This window comes from Austrofundulus limnaeus, unplaced genomic scaffold (genome assembly GCF_001266775.1).
Source record: "Austrofundulus limnaeus strain Quisiro unplaced genomic scaffold, Austrofundulus_limnaeus-1.0 Scaffold112, whole genome shotgun sequence".
NCBI lineage: Eukaryota > Metazoa > Chordata > Actinopteri > Cyprinodontiformes > Rivulidae > Austrofundulus > Austrofundulus limnaeus.
The window spans coordinates 499416-515602 of record NW_013952514.1 but is presented as its reverse complement, the minus strand read 5'-3'; the positions used below and the strand labels follow the sequence as shown (position 1 = coordinate 515602).

General features: G+C 37.4%; 1 protein-coding gene across 1 annotated transcript in view; it reads right to left on the bottom strand.

Moving 5' to 3' along the window:
- The window catches only part of cdkal1 (CDK5 regulatory subunit associated protein 1-like 1), a 276863-nt gene that overhangs the window by 60636 nt on the left and 200040 nt on the right, over nucleotides 1-16187 (bottom strand). Inside the window, exon 12 of the mRNA XM_014014250.1 lies at nucleotides 7789-7851. Within this exon, the coding sequence (XP_013869704.1) occupies nucleotides 7789-7851 (63 nt within the window). The remainder of the gene's footprint in view (nucleotides 1-7788; nucleotides 7852-16187) is intronic.

Genomic DNA, 16187 nt, shown 5'->3' with positions numbered 1-16187 from the left:
CACACACACACACACACACACACACACACACACACACACACACACACACACACACACACACACACACACGTACATTTTCTTACAGAGCAGCTGCATGGTAGAGAGAAAAGAAAGAAATACACACATCAACAACAAAACACACGCCTTTTCAAAAGATCCTGTCTGAACAGGAGGCCTGTTAAATAAATAAGAAAGCATTCATTCTCCTTTCCAGAAAACCATTTAGTAACACAAGGCCCAACCCCCCCGCCCCTTCCTTCATTCTGTTCACTGCCACTTTCACTTTCCCTCCCTACAAACACTCCCACCACCCCTCTACTCAGATGTTCTGCACAAAGTATACTGGAGGAGCTGAAAACCCCACCGTTTCTGCTGGACAACAGCTATGGGTGGATGTGTGAGCACAGAGGCAAGACTGAAGAAGGCATAAAAAGTGTTTCTACCTTTTTTTTTTTCATGGAAATTTTTTTGGGTTGTTTTATATTCAAACAGATAAAGACACAATTAGTGATTTTCCTCATGCTTGAAGCACCATAAAATGTTATTTGGATATTAAAATGTTTTAAAATGCAATGGTACTACTTTCAAGGTTCAAGTTATCCTTATTTTCTTAAAGGGGTGATCTGATTTAATACTGGTAGTAATAGACAGACATTAAAAAAACACAACAGAACAAGAACTACACACTTGGCTAATGTCATTTAACATACAAAATGCAACTAGAATAAAAAAAGACAAATCTTGAACCAGTTAGTTGCATTTTGGCAGATCCTGATTGATGCAAACACCTCTTAACAAAAATGGTTGTATTCTTTCTATGTTGATGCAAAACCAAAGGAGACAATGATGCAAGCTGATGGATAAATGAGAGTAAAGCCATTAACTTCAGACTGTGAAGTGCCGGCATGTTTCCAGCTTTGGAGAAGACATGCCAGGTTCCCACTTTAGGCATCAGATTTACACTCTGTCTGTCCCTGGGGGTAAAAACAGCACAGCTAAAATGAGGATTTGCTTTTAATCACACCAATTAGGAACTCCGAATTTTTTGAAAGGCCAATGTCTGTTGGACACAATTAGAATTTGTAATTGGACAATTTTGTATGTGTTTCTACTATTGTTAGATTCTATTAGTGTGTGGCCGAAGTCCCTCTTGTGCATCCTTAACATTTAAACTATTCAGACTGTGGTCTCCCAAAAAGTTCAATTAAAAGAACAAAATTGCTGAGCAAAATTAAAATGTGGATGAAAGATTTTAAGAAAAAATTTTCTTTTAGCTCCATACTGGTTTTCTTAGATCAGGGTATCTGCAGGCAAGTCAAATTTAAGACTATTTAAGACCTTTTTAATACCATTTTGAATGAAATTTAAGACCGAAAATATAAGCGATGGTTCTGCAGAGACGGCCAGGGGAGATGGAGAACTTTAATCGCATCTGCCTGACAAATTTTAAGACCTTTGAGTAACAAATTTAAGACCAACTTGCACATTTTTAAAACAAATTTAAGACGTTTTAAGGTCTTTAAGATATGTAAATTTAAGACTTTTTAAGGACCCGCGGACACCCTGATTCTAATAAATGGAATATTATTCTTTACAGTGGGTAATATGTTGCCCTATTAAAGCAACAATTAATTATACTACTCCTGCTTTTTAGTCAACTTTGTTTTAAGTCTCAGATTCACAAACAGCTCAATAAGCTGTACATCTGCTTCAAGGTAAATAAAGTGTAGGTGCTCAAGGGGTAAAAACAATGTAATACAAAACAAATCATGTGAAAGGCCAATTAAATGGCTGCACTAATGTTCTTTACAGTAAAATCTCCTTTTAAAATTGCATATACTCTATTATGTATAGGATTTATAATATCTGTTATGATGCACTTTTAAAGATTACATGTGGGGGGTGTAAATCCACACAGATCATGTTTACACTATATGAAAGGTAAAGACAGGAGCATGTAACATGACATCGCAGCTGTCAGAATAAAAAAGGTGAAGCTGAAGTAAACTGTATTTGCATGATAGCAGATAATGAGGCTGAAAACTGTGAGAAATTAACCTGAAAGGCATGTAACTGTCATAATCAGATATTTGAAAAAAAAAAAAACGTTTGAAAAACAATGGGGACAAAATCTTTCATTGAGCACCAACGACAGACTAACGGAGAACTAAACACAACATTATTTTTGTCTTTTCTTCCTCCTTCATCCTCTCTTACAGATTGACAAGGAAGGACTACAGAACTACCACAAATTGCAGGTCTGGAAATGATTGAGATTAGGTTCTTACAATGCAGAACAAAATCTCATTCTAAAGAAAAAAAATCAGTAAGAATGTTAATTGTGCAGTTTTGTTATACGCAGGCTATTAAAATGAGATCTGTTGCGTAAGAAGAGACATATCAGACTAATTATATTGTTTCTCTTCTTCAAAATGTAATTGTGTCAATGACTGAGAGGCAAACTAAGATTTAAACTGAGTATGGATAGTGAATTTAATTGTGCTTCTTTTCTACAATAGTTTTATTTCCTCTGGCATTGTTCCTTTCACTTTTTTGCACATCTACTGTTTCATTTCTCATACAGTATTCCTTTTTTTTCCCCTGTCCTGCTCACTGATAGTGTGCGTATGTGTGTGTCGTGTGGCTGGGCAGGTGCAGTGGGCCATGTTGACAGCTTGTCCCTCCTCTCTTGCCACAGGGAGAACTGTCACCCCTGTCATTCAGGCCTATGAACATGGCGATGAGAATGTATGAGTGCGTGTGCTCTCAGGAGACTTGTGTGCTGAGAGGGGAGAGGGTTCGCTCTCCCAGAGACAGCTGAGTGCGACGACACTTGCACACAATGCTGAGAATATTTTAGGCATGATGGGTGCTTTACAACCTCAGCCTGGGAGGACAGAGCCTTCAGGGATCACAACTTTACAACAGATGACACAGTGATGTGGCAAAGGGACAGAAGAGTGTGTGTGTGTGTGTGTGTGTGTACTTTTGTTCCTTTTCTGACTACACATTTACACACTTGCAGATGTATAAACTGACATTGTTGAGGCAGAAAACCAGATAGAAAGCACCCTAGAATTGCTGTGTATAACTGGACATAATTAAAGTAAAAAAAAAAGGTAATCTAACAAACTTGTGATAATATCAGCAATATGTTATGTTTAACTGGGATTTGTTCCCATATTTTAACAGGTCAAATACTGTCTGGATGACATGAACATATTTATATACAAGCACAGATAAGTGAAATAAAAAAATAACTAAATACCATGTTAAAGGGCCAATATTATGTGTTTCTCGGGTATATATTTAAATACTATACATTAATAAAGTATCTATATCTCCTTTAGGGGGGATATGTTTGCTGTAATGTTTTCTCCTGCCACTGCAATAAATAATATATAAATACATCTTAACCCTAATTTTCTTCTTTTTTACCTCTCAACTGAGCAAAATTACTGATTTTTTTGACATGTAGGATCAAAACACATTTGAAAAAATGTTTTTTGAGTGAAAATTCACCTTTGTAAAATCAGTGTCAAAATTCCAGCTGGAGTTTTTGCATGATTTACAGAGTTAAGCAGTTTATCTTTAGTATTTTAAATAGTTTATTTAACACAAAACAAAGTAAGAAAAACTAAAGTTCTTGTTTTAAATGCTGTCTAAATCTAGGTCAAGATGTTGAGAAATAACAGTGGCTACAACCAGCCTCAGTGTTAAATCAACACCTATTGCTCAGTGGGGAGTACACAGGGTCTTAAACTCTAATGCCATCCTCGTTCCCAGTAATAAGGCACTGCAACTCAGGTAGGACAGGGAACGCAACAAAACAAGCAAAAAGGTGCATTCTGAAACACAACACTCTGCTCCAACTCGACTCAGGGTTACACAGTCGAAGAGTCGGTGGGCATGTGTGTGTTTGTGAGTGCCCACTGGGGGCGTTGGCCCTAAACAAATTGCTCTGCCAGCTTTCTGCCCACTGGTCTTTTCAATGCTGATGGATGTGCCTTGTTCAGCACCATCTGGCTAAAGGATACCTCACATTAATCATCACAAATGCGCACACACGTACACACTCTGAGCTCTGAAACATATAAACAATAGAAGAGAGCAACTGTAATTCATATGAACACACAAGAGAACATTTAACACACACATCAGCACATAGTTGGAAATATAGACACAAAGTGAGAGAAAAAGAACTAAAGAAAAGAAAAGGCAAAAGAAAAGCTTTGCGATTTTACTGACAACTATATTTGGGTGTTAGTTTTTAATGTCCTTTATTTGTTGGTATTTATAGATAGTCATGGGATATTATAAAAGAAGCAGACTACACAAAAACAATTAGTTTGTTGTAACTACTGATTAATTTGGTTTGAAGCCTGAAGCTCCGTAAAGCTTCACCACTATCTTCCCAACTTACTCTTTAACATTTATATAACTACAGAATAGTGCTTTTAAAATTCAGTTTAAAACAAAATTCCTCTGTCTTCTTTTTTCCCCCATCTACCCAAACACACGTAGAAGTGTTCATAAACACATAACATTCCTATAAAAACCACAAGCTAAGCAAACACAAATAAATAAATGTAATGTAAACTGGAGATAACGGGGGATAAAATTAGACTCCATTTTTATTTTTATCTTAGGGCTTTATAAACTTAATCCAATGACCTGCTTTCACATATCCAAGGTGTGCGGATGTGAGCAAGGACAAGCGGCATCGTGTTTGATCTGTGAGGAAGCATGCTTGACATTAGATCGCTTGTCATTAAATCATAGCTTATGGCTAACTGGGTTTGTATTTTAAGGAGATTTATTGGCACATATTCACAATATAGGCAAAAATGGATAAGCATTTAGTGTGCCTAGAGGTTTAGCAGCATTAAAAGATTTACAGAAAACATGCATATTTTAAACATTTTCATGTGTGAAAGGTTTATGTAATGAACCAAATTACTTTAGAGTCATTTTATATACTGATAACGTTATATACAGTATATATATAGATGGTTATTTAGGTGTTAGCTGGCTTTAAGTTTTAAATAAAGCTTAAGTATATGCAGCTATTAAATGTGACATGACATTTAAATTATTTTATAGGAATTTTATATCTTAAAATACCACACGTTACCAGTTTGTCTTGAGTTTAAAGGTTTGAGAAAGTCTGGAGCTATGATTGCATTCATGTTTCATCCTGTGTTTTAAGTTTAAAATCAATATGGTTCAGCAGGTTGTGCACAAGCTAAGAATAACAGTGCTTTTAAAGTAATAATTCACTTTTTCAGTGGCAGCCTATGTGTTTCTTGCAATTAAAAAAAATTAGCATCTCAGGACTGTATGCTGCTTTGCAGGCCAAAGTTTTAAACAAAGATTAGACACAATTTGTTTGTGCTCAGAGCAGGTGTTTATGACAACTCTGAGCCAGACCAAATTTTACCTCAATATCTGCACAAGAGCACAGAAAAATGAAGCAACATACACCTGAATAGACATAATTTTGCCTTAAACCTACTTACATTTAAGCAATAGCTTTAATTAAAAGAGTTGTCATCATATATGGGGGGGCGGCTGTGGCGGAGTGGTTAGGGGAGTCGTCCTGGAACCTGAAGGTCACTGGTTCGATCCCCCGTCCAGCCGTCTCAGTCGTTGTGTCCTTGGGCAAGACACTTCACCCACCTTGCCTACTGATGGTGGTCAGAGGGTCCGGTGGCGCCGATGCATGGCAGCCCCACCTCTGTCAGTGTGCCCCAGGGCAGCTGTGGCTACAGTGTAGTTTGCCATCATCAGTGTGTGAATGTGAGTGTGAATGGGTGAATGTCTGTTAGTGTAAAGCGCTTTGGGGTCCGGAGGGACTTGAAAAGCGCTCTATAAGTTCAGTACCATTTACCATTTACCATATAAATAAATCATTTTACATATGTGTTGTAATTATTACAGTTGTACTCTTGTTTAATAAGTATGAATACAAAACATTTGAAGCAAACAAAAAAAATAACACTTACTTTAGCGAGCTGAAGAGCCGTATTCAGCCCACGGGCCACCAGTTACCCATCCCTAATCTACACCCTTCTGAAGGTTTTATGACAATCTGCTCCCTCTGTTCCTTAGTCCATTTATGTCTCAACCACCATTATTTCATCTTGCTGTTTGAAATTATCTTGCATGTGGTTGTTGTCTGCTTATTTGTTGCATTTCCTTTGTGTTCCTTTTTTCTTATCTGCTGTAAAGCTCTTTCTACTACACGTCGCTGTATAAAAGGCGATATATCAATAAACTTTACTTTGGTTTGAAAATCTACCCTGTGTTTTATTAAGATATTTTGCTAACAGAGACATAGATACATTAGGGCAACTGTGTACCTGAGCATATAAATAGAAAATGTATACAAAGACACACACACTGAAATAGAAGTTATTTAGAGAATAAGTATTTTGCCAAACATTGCAACACTGAGAAAAGTCTTAAATTACAGTGACTGATGTAAAAATCAAGATCTCGAGCTTTAAAACTTTATCATTTTGTACAGAAAAGAAGAATATTTAATTCTTGTACTATGTATCAGTGTCAGAGATACAAAAGTTTCTACACATCTGCAGAAGATCAAATCAAATGTAAACTTTCATCCATCAGTTTCTTTACAGAGCTTCAGTAAACAGAAAAGAAAAGCATTTAGTGATGCTTTTAAAACAGCAAGTCAAACAGGACACACCACTACATTGTTTATTTCTCTACATCGATAAGAGAGCATGCTCACAAACACTATGTATCTGATTTAGACACAAATGTGATAATGAATTACAAATATTCCCAATTAACTATGTTCAGGTCACATTCTGTGTTTGTGTCAGCTACGTTAGTATGGACTTGTGTGTGAATGTCTGTTCAACATATGTTGCTGTGGAGTGTTTCTTTACATTTGTGCGCATCTGTGTGTGTAAGTGACTTTTTTTGTGTGGGAGGTGACAACGGATGCCTGCAAAAGTAAAAACGTGATCTCGCTCAAATTCTTTTAATTAGTGTGTACCAAATAAACACGCAACAGGCTCCAAATTCAACAAAAAAGTACTGTATGAACTCAAACTTTCCCAAATTAAATGTTCTAACACTGGCGGGGTTGAAGACAAACACAAATGATGAAAAAAAATAAAAAATAGACACACACACACACAAAAAAAAACTCATCCATTTTGTATTTTATAGGTTGCATGTTTTCCACATGACATCATTACTTTTATCATAATTGTTCGATAAAAAATTTGACCCCTGATTTTTTCATAACAGCAAAAAATAGTAACGGAACATATTTTTTAATAATGAGATGAATATAATAACTGCTGTCATGATTTTTCTTTTGTACAGCTCAGAAACAACCTTCCCTGCCTAAAAAAAAGTGTATTTGGTTTGATTTCAGTTAACTTGACACAGAAACCCCCACAAAAATGCTCATGTGGCGTAAACACTCGCTGATCAAGATCCGTCTCTGACTTCAGGAATCAATCTCTCCTCATGTAATCAGAGACAAACACTTGTGCTGTCCGCATCCACTACAGCGCTGATAGCCAATCTTGAGAAGACAACAAACTCACAACAGCTATTAATAAAATATAAAGACAGCAACCTAAAACAACTCATACTGGCACTGAATAAAGGCCTCTGCTCTCTGGGAAACAATACTAAACACTCAGGGCTTTACTGAATCAGAGAGGAGTAAAAAAGCTTTTCATTTGCATCCCAAGTTTTAGAAAAACTGAAACACATTCAAACAGAAACATTAAAAGATTTTACCTTGTGATCATAAGGGTTGTAGGAGTGGAAGACTTTGGAGAGTTCTTTTGTCCTTTGCTTCTTCTGTAGACACAAATAAAAAATATATAAATGCATCATTTAAAAGGTTAATTATATGAATAACAAAGTCACAAATAAGACATTAGTGGTTAAATAGTTACAAATATTTGCTTGAATTAGTTATTTTTATGACTAGATTTAGATGCATTTTTTTTTATAATTATACAGGTAAAATGAGGAGCTTCATGTGTACAAACTGTTCAGCTTTTCTAAGAAATCCAGACTGTAACTAACTTAGACAACATTTTTCCTCTTTCAATTGTCCTCAATCCTAAATGTACATCTTTTTATATCTTCACTTCTGATCTAACATCTGGCTTTTTGGCATATCCTCATCCTCCTCTGCTCGCCTCGTAAAGTAAAAAGGAAACGACATGTGGTATTCATATGGAAACACACAACACGGCTTCATATATTAACTTATTGGGTTGACTTTCAAAGAAGGAAGAAAAAAACACATTACCATGTGCTTACAGCTGTGCTTACAAGTTTTTTTAAATCTATGGATTTAACAGTGGGGAAACATTTTATTTGTTCTGCTGCAGCTGTAGCAGAGAAGTTCACTCAAAGTTTGGCCTCGGTTTATCACATCTGTAACATGCAATGTGTTGCATAAGAGCAAGACATGAATGTTTGATGTGTGACAGTTGTTCCTACATTAGACTCTAATTAGTGTGTTGATTAGACCCCGTCTAGCTAAAAGGGAAAGATGTATGGATATGCTCCTGCAGCTAAAGGGAGTACGTTCATCGCCACACACCCACATTTTTTATTTTTTACATTGTCTTTACATTTTGCAATCAGTATTCTTAAAACAGATCAACGGCATGATTTATTGCTTTGTTTTCAAACAGATGTCAATACTGTAGCTAATATTGAAAAGGCTTGAATCTAGAAGAGAAAAAACTAATTGAAAAATAAACATTATCTGTAGTGAAATACAACCGCAATTCCAATTAAGTTGGGATGTTGTGTAAAACAAAAGTAAAAACAGAACATGATGATTTACAAATCCTTTTTAACCTATACTCTATTGAGTACACTACAATGACAAGAAATTTAATGTTCATTCAAATGGATAAACTTTATTTTTATTTATTTATTTTTTCAAATATTCACTCATTTTTACTTTGATGCCTGCAACAAAAAAAGCTAGGAAATGGGAAATAAAAGACTGGGAAAGATGAGAAATGCTCAAAAAAACACTTGTTTGGAGCATTCCACATGTGAAAAGGCTAATTGCAAACAGTGAGTGTCATGATTGGGTATAAATGGAGCGTCCCTGAAAGGCTCAGTCGTTCAAAAGCAAGGATGGGGCGAGGTTCACCACTTTGTGAACAACTGGGCCTGAGCTTTATTTGAGATGGACTGACACAAAGTGGAAAAGTGTCCTGTGGTCTGGGGAGTCCACATCTCAAATTATTTTTGGAAATCAAGGAAACAAGTAACAAGGAAAAGGACTGTCCGGATTGTTATCACCATTAATGCTGAAAGGTACATGACAGGTTTTGGAGCAACATCTGCTGTCATCCAAGCCACATCAGGGACGTCTCTGCTTATTTCAGCAAGACAACGACAAGCCACATTCTGCATGTGTTCCAACAGCGTGGCTTCGAAGTAAAAGAGTACAGGTACTAGACTGGCCTGCATGCAGTCCAGACCCCACTGAAAATGTGTGGCGCATTATGAAGTGCAAAATATGACAACAGAGACCCAGCACTGTTGAGAAACTGAAAATTTACATCAAGCAAAAATGGGAAAGAATTCCACCTACAAATCTTCAACAATTAGTGTCTTCAGTTCCCAAAGGCTTATAGAGTGTTGTTAAAAGGAAAGGTGATGTATCACAGTAGTAAACATGACCCTTTAAAGCTTTTTTATAATGTTTAACAGCATCAAGTTCAAAATAAGTGAATATTTGAAAAAAAATTATCAGTTCAAACATTAAATATCTTCTTTTTGTAGTGCACTCAACTGAATATAGGTTGAAAAAGATTTACAATATATTGCATTGTTTTTATTTTTCATTTAAACAATGTTCCAACTTCATTGGAATAGTAATAGACAACCATGAAGATTTTGAAAGTAAACTAACAAGATAAGATAAGAAATCAAGTTTTTAAGGTAGAGTTGTTACAAAGTGGGGTTATTTTCTTTGCTTACTTTTGACTTGTACTTTCATCCTGTCGCTTTATTAAGGCCCATCCTTCACTGAATGTCTCACAGTCTGTTGCTCAAATCTCTCTTATTCCCATCTGTGTCTCTTCACTTATTTTGTTTCCCTGTGGTACATTTCTAACCCTCTACAACTCACTCGGTATTCACATGAGGCTCTTCTGATCCACACAATCCTGTAATCATTGGCCTTGTCTTTCCACACTCGTCTCATTCTTGTTTGCAGATGAGTCCTCCTTTCTTCTTCTGCCAGAGGGCTCTCCAGAATCCTCACATCATCTTTTTTTCTCATTTTCTTTGACTTTTCCACACGTTCTTTTGTTTTTTTCCCCCTTTCCAAAGGGGAGGAAACTCACTAATCATTCAGCCATTCTTCCCTTCACAAGTCTGTCCCTCTACAATTTCTTCTACTCTGACTTTCTTTTTTTTATTTGTCAGGAGCACCTTGAATGAGAACAATGCTTCCTTCATTACTCTTCAACACTATTCTCACCTCTCCTGCCAACACTTCATCACTTTCACCATCATTGTGTATCCTGAGACGCTCACTGTGGACTTTAGGTCAGGTTTTACTATAGGTAGGATTTTCTCAACCACCATTGAATACGCAGTTGAAATAGTTTAGTTAAACAGCAAAAAACACAAACACACACTCATTCATACAGTGAATGACTAATCTGTTTCTTCTATCGTACATCCCGCAGTCCAAATCTTTGCTGAATATTTCATTTTCAAGTGACACAGGTGAGTTCTGTTGAGTTCTGTTACACCTCTAAATATTATCATATTATCTTTAAGTGTTTTGAGTGCTAAATATTTAGACTAAAGCAGGGTAAAGCATAAAAGGAAACTTCATAATTATTTACAAGTCAGCAATGAATTTTAGGATTTCTAAGTGTGTGTGTCTGTGTGTGTGGGTTTGTTTTTGGTGACATTTGGGGGAAATTTTAAGACAAAACGCCTTCATTTGGGGACAACTGGTGCATTTCGGGACCTAAGTCGAGACCCTGTTTGGTTTAAATGCCACTGGTGGGTTGGGGGGTGGGTTTAGGACCAAGGTGTGAATTGAGTTTAGGTTAGTTTTAGGGTCGGGTAGGTACCTGTGAGGTTAGCCTTAGGGTTTGTGGTCAGGGTTAGGCTGTAGAAATATAATGGAAGTCAATGGAATGTCCCCAAATGTATAGCTGGGCAAACATGTATGTGTGCATGTGTGTGGGGTGCAATCAGTAAAGTGAAGAAGTTAATCTTGCATGCCCAACCCAGAGCTAGAAAGCTATTCTAGTCGCAAATCTTTGAAAGTGTCACTATAATAATGATGAACGATGGCTGTTATCTTGACGTCCATCTGTTGTTGTCGCCAGAGACGGATGTTGCATCTAAAGGGAACTGACATAACACGTTTGTAATGTGTTCATACACAGATTTGAACATAACACCAGTGTAGAGGGAGAGAGAGAGAGCGAAGCACTGTGCGACTGTGTGAAAAGTGCTCATACGTTTTGCTTAAAACCAGTTACTATAACACAAAAATACTTGCACAATACTGAAAAGGCTTTAACTACAAAAATACTGAACTTTAGAAAAAATAATGACAAAGCTGAAAAGACTTTCGGTCAGAAACTGGCTACTAAAATGTGATGTGATGTGATGTGGGGATAACAACATAACATGATACAAAGCTCAAAAAACTTGATTTTACATGATGTTGCCCCTTTAAAGCAGACATATCATGTATTTAAATCCTTCTTTTACACATTTAAATCATTCAGTTGGAGTCTATATAAGGTAGAACTGCAATGCTTTGGTCTGAATTTGACCTTATTGTAACTCCACAAGGCCCTCTTTCACCCCTTTTTTGAGGTGTCTCAGATCAACTCGTTTTGAGGCTGTCTCTTTAAATCCAAACGAGGGGCTTCACACCCCGGCCTCCACTAGCTTCCATTCCGGTCCATTCTAGTTTGATTGAGGGGGTTACGACTATATAGCGGTGCAGAAACATTTTATTTTTCCTATTTTTTGATCAGAGACATGATGACACTTAATATACCCCTCTCACACCACAACCCAAATTAATAAATACACAACAAACTGTTACGTTAGTTCCTTAGGCTACATCAAATTATTCTATAAACAACAGTGTTGTAATGCAGAGGTAAAAAAAAAATAAATCCCCTTGATGTGACAAAGAAAACTTTGGATTCTTACAATACAATGTGATGTCTTCTACTATTAGGTGCTCATTAATCAAGTGAAGACTCATGAAGCCTTAGATGGCAACTTAACCATCAACTCACCCTTAAAGCCCGTTAGACTACTTTCAACTAAGTGTTATTATCCCTCCAGATGATGTGAGGAAGTTCTGTCTCAAATTCAGACACAGAAGGAAACAAGCCAGCACAGACATATGTTCAGGCATAGATAAATGATAGGGAAGCTGGAAGATGGAGCTACTAGTGGCAGAGCAGCTGTTTAACTTTGACAGCTGGTGCACTGTTGCCTCATGGGTAATGGAGTTCTTAACCAATTATGACCGGGGGAAATTAAAAACACTGTCCCACCAGAGCAGCTAATAAACTATCACTTTTTCTTTTTTTTTCTCCACTTCCCTTCTGCAGCTGCTCCTTTTCACCACATCTTTACAAAGAGACGGCCAAACACACACACACACACACACACACACACACACACACACACACACACACACACACACACACACACACCATCCATCCATTCACTAAGTCCATTTATCAAGGCTAAGTTCCAGTCACTTGGGAATGATTATGGAGATCCAAGCTAATAGCACTCACATCCCTTTATTCTCAACATGCCCTCTTTTCTTCTCCCATCCCTGTGGTCTCCTATTTTCTCCATCTGTGTCTACTCTCCCAGATATCCAGTCTTTTCTCCCACATCATTTATTACAGCAGGTAATAGGAGAGAAAACTACCAAACACCTGGACCTCAGTGGGAGGATGCTTCTTTTTCCGCTTTGCTTATTTGCTAAATGTCTGTGCCTTTCCTATGGCGATGGCTGGAATTCGGAATCTTGAAATTATCTCATATCTAAAAACATTTAAATGCTTGCAATAAACAAAATAACATAAAACAAAACAAAAAAACAAAAATTGCTTTTTGCATGGAGGCAGAGTTAGTGTTAAAAATAGTTTTTTCCCCCCAAATGCTGAATTCAAAGTTTTAACACAATACTAATTGGTCACCCTTTTGTGATAGTACAAAATAAATTTCAGATAAAAAAAATAGACAGCTAAGTCTTGACTCTTTTTTTTCCCACAAAGTGTTTGTACTACAGGCACAGAGCCAAAAACAACAAAAAGAAAAACACAACTTTGGTAGCCCAGTAAATGCTATTTTCTTTACCTTATTTCAACACTAGACACAGAAAAAGAAACCCATATTAAATGGTCATGTCTGAGGCCCCAAACAGAAGAAAGCTATAAAGTATAAACACTGATTCCACCACAGCAAAGTGGGAACCTCACAACCTGTGCTGCCAAAAAGGGTTACGGTGCACTCCTAAAAGCCTAGCTGAAGAGTTTTCTCTTTATTTGACACGCTCTGACTCTCCCAATTCTCTCCTTTCATTTTAGTTGCCAATAATTTTTTACCCTTCCTCCTTTTTTTAACCTCCTCTGTCTATCTCAGGCATCGCCTACCTAGTTCTTCATCCATCCCTCCTGTGGCTATTCAGCACAGTTGTGTTCCAGACAAACCATCTGGTGCACTTTATTAATGACTGACCCTACAAGCTTTAGATGTCGCCTATCTGCCACCACTCGCTGTGTTTGTGTGTCCATGTACGTGAGTAAAAACAGGTGCATGCTGATTGATGAAGTGAGGTTTTGTGCACTTTAACCACTGAAGCAGGTGTACTAGTCACAAAAAAACGCACCTTTTCCTGACACCTTCACCCTTTTTTACGACTCTCTGTCAGGCACAAACACACTCACAATTAGAAACAAGACACCCCTATGTTGCCTGTATGCTTTAAGTAATGTGGAGTCACATCACAAAGCACGAGGTAAATCACAATTTCAATAAAAGCTGATGAAACTGTTACAACTGTGCTATTTCCACATTATTATTACAAACACAACTTCATGTGTGAGAAATATGCTTTCTGACGATTATAAATCTCAGCCGAACCACTTAAAAGGCACAATGAAAACAGATGAAGGCAATAAATGGTAGGAAGAAAGAAAGAAAGAAAGAAAGAAAGAAAGAAAGAAAGAAAGAAAGAAAGAAAGAAAGAAAGAAAGAAAGAAAGAAAGATGAGTTTGATTCCTTTAAGACCTAATCTATTTCTCCAATGAGAATCAGGGAGGAAGGGGAGATGGGGGGGATGACTTGTGAGGACACACTACTTGAAAGAAAGAGTCAACACTTTGATGGTAACGAGTGAATAAGTACAGATGCAAGAGGAGACAACATCTGGGACAAGACAGCATTTGTGAAAGGTTAAATGAGGATAAAAGGGTCCAAAAATATCTAAATACAAGTACAAACACAAAGTATCTGTACCATTCTTGTGCTTTAATATTCCGAGAGCTGTTGCACTATGTTGCATAATACTGTTCAACATTTTTAGACATTGCTGCAACTATCATGGCCTGCCAGGGAAAATTTACTCCTGGGTGTTAGAAAAGAGCCTTTAATCAATTGTCAAACCTTGGCTCAAGGAGGAGCAGTATAGATTTTGTTAAGGTCTTGGAACAACAGACCAGTTCTTCACCCCTGCATACTGCTGAGGGGGTCATGGGAAGGTGGTTACACAGTGATCTGCATGTTTTGTGTGGATCTGGAGAAGGTTTATGCCTGTGTCCTGAAAGGGATTACATCTGAGATGTTGCAAAGATTTTATGTACCAGAAATGCTTTTGTAAGTGAAAGATCATGTACAAACAAGAGACCAAATTATGTGCAAGAGATCAATTCAATTCTCAGACTTCAATATTTATTTACAGAAATGTGGAGTTTACCACACATAACTCAGATCTAGTCTAGTTCCTGAATCCCCACCCTGGCTGTGGAGGCTCAGGAAAAGGTGTTGAACACGTGACCCACAGCTTTATGCCAGAGTCAAGACCCACCTTTGTTCTGAGGCGCCTCCCATTTGTTGCAACGAAAGCAACGAGTAGACTGCAATCGCGTACAGTGATATAAAATACTTGTCGCTGTTGATGAACTCTCAATACAACGGGGTCACCAGTTGCAAACAATTATTTAATTTGGAAGCCCAAATCATGCGCAGAAAACCGATTAAGCTCTCAGTTGAACATTTATTTTCACATCTAAAGACATCATTTCACTACAAGCCTGTCTGTGGCTCCTAAGACCTACAACAAAATGGCCACAAATCGTGTGTTCTTACAATGTTTACAGTAAACCTGATCAAACCCCGGATATGATGTCATACAATGGATATTAGCAGAAGCAGTTCACAGCTGAGTGTGAGACCACTGGGTCAGCTCCACTAAATCTGAACCATGGTTCTCAGTTGAAAAAGGTACAATGCTCCCACCAGTCTGACGATGAGTCTGTCTTAAAAAGATCAGTCTGACAATCTCTCTGCAAATGACGATGGGAGAAATGAACTGACGAACATGAGCTTTGTGTCCAGTAATGAGGACACTGCACTATGCGACGATAAAATAAGTTGAGCTAAATTCTCATTTCACTGCTCCATCGATGTTACTTAATCTTTCTCTCAGGGGATGGTGAATATCAGCCTTAAGAAATAGTGAGGAGCTTTGTCAACCAGGAGGAGCTCCAAGTACAGCCGCACGGCAAAACACAGCACTCCACTTATGAACAGATTTCACTCACATGTAGGGGTCACCTCGAGTGAAGAAACAGGAATTACTGCCTCAAAGCAGGTCTCGCACAGGCCTGAGAACTGGCAGGAACGCTGAACTCTTATTTTAGGCCATGATGGGTCATTTCATGATTCAGAATGTTTAAAGCATTTGTTAATCATAATAACGACATGTCACAAAGAATATAGAATCACTTCTATTCTTTGATCGTGCCTGAAATAGACTAATGAAGCACAGAAATCATCACCATGTTTTTCATTTTCATTGTGCTTTTATAAATCACTGTTTTATTTTTACTGAAACATCAGTAATATAATTTTTCTTAAGAAAA